The sequence below is a fragment of the Pyxicephalus adspersus genome, chromosome 6 (assembly GCF_032062135.1).
Source record: "Pyxicephalus adspersus chromosome 6, UCB_Pads_2.0, whole genome shotgun sequence".
NCBI lineage: Eukaryota > Metazoa > Chordata > Amphibia > Anura > Pyxicephalidae > Pyxicephalus > Pyxicephalus adspersus.
Genome location: NC_092863.1, coordinates 48,026,096 through 48,032,668, shown reverse-complemented (window position 1 = coordinate 48,032,668; position 6,573 = coordinate 48,026,096). Strand labels below are relative to the sequence as shown.

Sequence of the window (6,573 nt, the reverse complement as noted above, 5' to 3'; positions counted from 1 at the left end):
CCTATTCCCCGGCTTAGCTTCATTTTTTCTTTTTGACTCATTTCTTGTTTTCTGTTGTTTATTTATCTGTTGTTACCGTATTTTTATAGCTAATAGGGTTTGATAGGCCGGTACAGTACGGCCACTGTTTACTGTTACGTACGCCGAGATGTTTTGCTGTATAAGCCTGGTTGTCTTTGTATGTGAAAATGTTCAATAAAAATTCAGTTTCAAAAAAAAAAAAAAAAAGAAGAGACGAACCTTTTCCTCTTCCTAGGGACAATCTTCGGCTATCTTAATTGGTCATGCTGAAATAACATAACTCCCGTGCAGGTATGGGAGCCAGGATGGCAGAACGGATTAATGAAGGTGCTTTTAGAAGTAAATCCTGACAGTCCCTTCTGCAATAACATAAACGTACCTGCCTGATCGCAATTTTTTTATTATAGATACCCTCACCTGTCCTTGCAGGGGCTGCAATCTTCTCTTTGACACCTTGATTTGCTAAGCCAAAATAACAAAACATCATTCATTCATGGCAGCCCCATGCATGTGCATGTCAGATTAAAAAAAAATAAAGCAGACAGGCAGGTAAATATGTTTAATAATGGAAGGGACTAGCTAAAGGAAAGTTTAAGAAACTAGCAAGCTGAAAAATCACTATATTCTTTCATTGTCTTAACAAATGCATCAAGGCCATTTTGGAAAATACTTGTAGAATAACACTTGCTATGTGTTACTAGATGGCACATCAAAGACTTGCAGGTATAAATCGCTTTGTATTTATTCACTTTTCATTAGGCACAAAGGATGTTTTCAATAAGCTGTAAGGGCACTGACAAATTTGTCCAGGGCTGTACTTCATTCAGATGATGCTCATAATCTTTCTAGTGGAACATAGGTGTTTCCATTTCTCCTATATTGCCACTGATACATTTATTTCTGTTTTGATTTTTGCTGTAATAAATGCTGGTACACCAATATTAATCATGATGGAGGCTACATTACCACAGCTGCTACAACACAGTGCAACATTTAATGAACATTTTAACTAGCCGAGGGAGATGTCTACGCACATCCTGCATGAATTCATCCACGCTGTGATTAAACTAAAAAACATCTGTACAGAGCAGGCAATAATAAACAGATCTGCCTGGCTAGTCAGGTTCAGGGAGTTCTCTGCCTACAAATACCTAATTATTTGCTTTTCCATTCCTCAAGCTTCACGCTCACCTTAACTAGTCTAGAAAACATTGTTCTTCCCAGATGTATACTAAAAAGCAAAAACAAGTCTTGTACACATAAAGTGTATAAGACAGTGGAATTTAAAAAGAATACAATTTAAAGAAAATGATATTTGCATTGAAATGCACTGAATCCAAGCAAATCTGGGACAAAGAATGTAGATCTGGGGTCAACACTGCAAGCTTCTTTAATAAATTATCTTACCAGTACATGTTAAATTGTACATAAAGGGAAAAATTATATAGTAGTAAAGGGCTAAAACTCCTGACAGGTAATTGCTAACTGTATCTCCACCTGGGAATTGTAGCCCTGATATTGGTCCTGGTGGCTGGGGCCCTTTGTACAGAGAGTGACCCAACATTTTTCAGTTGTCACAGGAACAGGAGGGGTGAGTGTTTGTGAATTGGTATTTCCTTGATTTTTGCAAAATTTCCTCTTATTTTTTTTTATATTTTTATTAGATAAAATGTAATACAAAACACTCCTAAATGAGGCAAAGATGGCAGAAAACTGGCCAAGATTTCAATTATTCCCGACTCAATTAGATTTCAATTATTCCTGCAACATAAAAACAATGATTTTAAATGTGTGTTGGTCGATTTGAGCCTTTTGAGTTGCTTTGCGTTTACATTGACTTTTATGGGTAGAATAGCAGTTCAAACACAAACTCAAGAAAATATTTCTCCACGATATTCAGGAGCTTTTTAGATCCTAGGTGTATGCTATATACATGAACACTTCTTTTCCAACTAGAGATTATGCCCTGTGGCTGTCATTCAGCTGCCAGTACCCTAAAGCAGAACAAAAATCACTTCCCCTTGCTGGCACAGACATCTTTGACTAGTCTTCTTTAGAGTTTGGAATCGTTCAACACTAGACAATGAAGGAGATTTGGAGAGGGCAAGTCATTGTATATAGCCTAGGCACAGGATTCCATGGATACATTGACTTTGAAGAGTAATACAAGTAAATGATGGCATTACAAGTTGCCATTTGAGAAATACTGTTACTTTAGCAAAGTAAACAAGCTACTTGATTGGACCATAAGGGTCACTTGTTTCCACAGAATACCATTTTTTCATGCAATAAAAATTCTGAAAAATATTTGTTTTTAGTGAAGATTATTTACATGAAAATACATTATCCTGAACTTATTGTCCTGGATGCTGCATTTTTTGGCATAATATTAAAAAAGCCTGTCAATACAATGTGCATTAAGACATGTATTGTGATGATCCCCTAATGCCCCCAGTCGTTTTGATTCAGTGTTGTTTTGGAAAAAAAAACATTTGTGCTCCTGCAGCAATATATAGTATACTGTATATGGTATGCAAACAGATGTGGTCTTCTGTTTTAGAAAAAAAATCAACACATTAGCAAGAAAAGTTTGAATAATTTGTTTTGGATAATGAAGATCAAATTTTCTTAAACTGGCATTTATACAATGTGCAATTAAATTGAGCACCTCATAAATCAATCCCTGTAAAGCAGGTAACATTTGGCTCAAGCTGTAGGGAAGAAAAGTTCAGCAAAAATCTATCTAAAGATGTATAAAAACTGATAAATCGACATCCAGATGGCCTAAGTAGCATCGCATTATACAAGATCAAAGTGGTTAACCTAAAATGCCAAAACAATAGTTTGCATGGTTTATATTATTTTATTGTCACATCAAGTATAATTAACACATTCCTGCAGTATATGTAACTGTAAAGTTAGGATAATCATATAAGAAACTTTGAAATAAATAATTATAAAAAAATGGAGTGCAATTTGTTGTTTAAAGCGTACCTGTCACTTACAAAGGGGTGTGGGTAGGGGGTTGTGTCAGTGAGCAGCAATTGTGAGAGTGGACTTAATATTAAGTCCAACAAACCCTGGCTCTCAGAACTTTGCTTAACACCAATGGTCGATTATTAAAAAAAAATACCTCATAACTCATTTTCAGTCTTTTTTTGCCCACAAAATCTCACTTCAAGAGGGTGTAGGTGACAGGTACAGTTTGATCATCATTAGATGGAAGATTAGACCTTCCAACCATTACCCATTTCATAAAATGTATAAAAATGTATTCTAATAATTTTTTTTAGATAATAATTCCTTTTAGCAATTGTGCATAGGGCTAGGGTCAAAAGAGAGCTTTTTGGGATTTTTACAGATTCAAATGGTTTTCTGCAGTAGAGCAAAACACAAATTTGTGAAATTCACTGAGCTGCAATGTAACACTTGTTTTAATGCTCCTGTAAGCTATATTTGCAGATTATAGCAAAGGAGGCAGAGTCTTGGAAATAAAAAGAAAATGCATGTATAATTTTGTATGGCAGCTGCACTATCTCTAGGCATGGGAAAACACATAATAAACATGCGTTACTGCATTCCCCAGCTAATATCTGCTCCATAATGAACTTAAACACTAATTGTTAAAGTATAAAACTGCTCTCACGTGATTCCACGACAACATGAGAAACAAGTTTTGTATGTAACCTTCATATGTGACTTCATATGACTTATTGTTCCTAATGGCTAGGATAATATGCTTCTATGGGATCTCCAATGAAGCGCTGCCTGATACATATAAGTATTAATAATTGATTCATAACTTCAGAGATGTTTTAACTCAATGTGGAATTAAACTGACAAAATCAATCTAAAAATGGCAGAGACTCTCTTTAGTGACATGCACAGTGTTTGTAATATAATATTGCCTCACCTACCTCTAACTTTTCCATGCAGGAGTGGTGGTCTTCCCCTTGCACAGCTGCCAGGTTTTCCCAATCCTAATGTGTAACTTAAGGCAAAACTTTTTTTTTTTACCTCTGAAAACCCATCAAGTTTTTTTTTTTTTACCTAATTGGGAAAATTATATTTTACTTTCTATCCTGTACACTCAACAGGAAGTAAGAGAACATTTCTCCAAATCCCCTCGTAGACTGAAGCATCCCATTTGAGGATTTCACTCTGCCCCTATTTTGGTTGTGAATAATTTCTCCTCCATTTTCTCTTTGGATATATGTTAATAGATGCATTTGCCAATATTATCTACAAGCAAAGCCTTTTAATGCATCTTCCTTACATAAGATTTATCATGAAGGATTGGGCTTAAGCGAAATGTATACAACATCAAAGGGGTCGGGGGCAGCTGTTAGCAAGCTGTGCAAGTGGTAGTTAATCCTCCTTAACTACACAACACAATAATACTGGTAAATACAGAAATTTAGGCCTCTAAACACACATTTTATCATTTTGTAGGTCTTCATTTTTACTTATGTCACATTATTAACACATGCATCCTGTTGTCGTCCAAAGATATTACTTACTTGTTTACTAGCACTGGACATGTGAAGTGATTTAATAGAGCCACAGTGAAGTGAATATGTTTAATGCATTGCTAATATGATGTTGTATACAATAGGTACTTTATTAGATACAGGTAGTCCCCGGGTACATACACGATAGGGACTGTAGATTTGTTCTTAAGTTGAATTTGTATGTAAGTCAGAACAGGTACACTATTTTAATAAATGCAATTATGACAGATGTTTGTCTCAACATATTATTAGGCAGCGTGGTGTTACTGTATAAAATCCCCACTGTGAATGAATCACAAACAAAGCAAAAAAAAAACTTTATGGAGCCTAGACATGCATTCATTTTTGGAGCACGCAGTGCTTTGATATGCAAGTTTTTCTTGATCATTAAAGAGTTACAAGAGCTTGCAGAAGAGCTCAGTCTCAGCTGTGTTTAGCCAAAGAATTCTTCTGCAAGTCATGCGAACCGCCCCCTCCCCCTATGAAGCCTCTGTCCTGCACAGGAGCAAGCAGGCAAACCCCGTTTGAATCTAGGAGGCGTATGTCGGATGTCCTTATCCCGGGGACTATCTGTACTTTGGTAAATGAGGTTGCCATATGTACACAGAATACTGGTGTATGTGTATATGTAATTTGACTGCAGAGACTCTTATTATAAAGTATACCATTAATGTAAACACCAGAGGAACTGATTTGTGGGATTTAACTAACCTTGGCCACTTACTTTATATCTAAGTTTAATAGAAAATGGACAGTTCAGCAAATTACATTCATATAAGTATTAAAGGATAGGCAATATGGCCTTGAGCATGTTTAAAAGCATAATCAAATTATTTTAATACACTGACATAATATTCTTCAGATTTTTTGTAGAGGGGAAAATCCAATTAATAACCTACAATGACACTTTCTTGTAACTACTGGAATCCAAGAAGACTGATGGAATACATTAATGGTATCTTAAATGATTACATTTTGTATCTATACTATGAATGATTACATAGTTAACAATATAATCAAATACTAAATATGACTGGAAAATAAAAGTATGTTATTGTCTCATTAAACTTTCATTAAAATGGTTAGACTTGACTTTAGGAGCAAATGTAATTATATATAATAAGTATTTCCTATGGATTAAATGCCTAGTACAAGATCCAACGTGCGGCAACACATACGAACTGCACCCATTCACATTATTGGTGAACAAAGATTTCACTGCAGGTCAACCTTTTAAATCTCCACAATGTCCCTTGTGTATGCTAGACCTGTGCTGCTTGTGCAAAACTAACCCAGTTCATCTCAGAAGGGTATGGGGTCAGTTCTGTTTACTCACACACATATTCTATTACTGCACATCAAACTACACTTCCTGATAGCAAACACCTGCCATATATATAACCTAATGTAATAATAAATCACGTTCATCTTTCCTAACAGACCCATTAAAGATCATTCCCAATTGTTTTTTTGTAAATCACTACATACTTATAAAGAAAGTCAGGTTTTGTGTTAAGTACGTTACGTATCATTGCTTGCAATAGTGAGGATAAAGCTAGCTATGATAGATAAATAGCTAGATAAAGCTACGTACACAGTGTTCATAGACCAGGTATATGATTATCGACCACAAGGGTTGTTGTGCTTTCAGTTGCACTGCTGGGTTTGTTTTTGGTTCTGCGACTTTTGCTGGTTGATACGTTTTAAAACCTATACCTGCAAACACAATGTTCTAGGCACCATAAGTTTTATGAATTTGATATGTATGTTTATCCTTGGTTAACCACTAAGTCATGGTACGGAGGAGGGGTTATTGCTGCAGTTTAAACTGGTATGTGCTTGTTTTCCACTGAGTGATGTCACAGTTCATCATTGTACGCTCTGTGAAGGTCACGTGTCCTTCATTATCAATAAGCACAATGGTATTGGTCCTAGAACAAAAGAGAAACATTATTATTTCAACAGTGATTTAATGATGCTACTTATAACATAAAAAGAATCATTTCTACCAGCTCATTAACAGAATTTAAGAGTTTTTTTT

At 35.4% G+C, this 6,573-nt stretch overlaps 1 protein-coding gene across 4 annotated transcripts in view; it reads right to left on the bottom strand.

Moving 5' to 3' along the window:
* Nucleotides 1-2,864: 2,864 nt before the first annotated feature.
* Nucleotides 2,865-6,573, bottom strand: part of TANGO2 (transport and golgi organization 2 homolog) — a 74,538-nt gene continuing 70,829 nt past the window's right edge. For all 4 annotated transcript variants that reach the window (XM_072415685.1, XM_072415683.1, XM_072415684.1 and 1 more), the window contains one exon: nt 2,865-6,463. In XM_072415685.1, the coding sequence (XP_072271786.1) occupies nt 6,343-6,463 (121 nt within the window). In that variant the 3' untranslated portion in view covers nt 2,865-6,342. The remainder of the gene's footprint in view (nt 6,464-6,573) is intronic.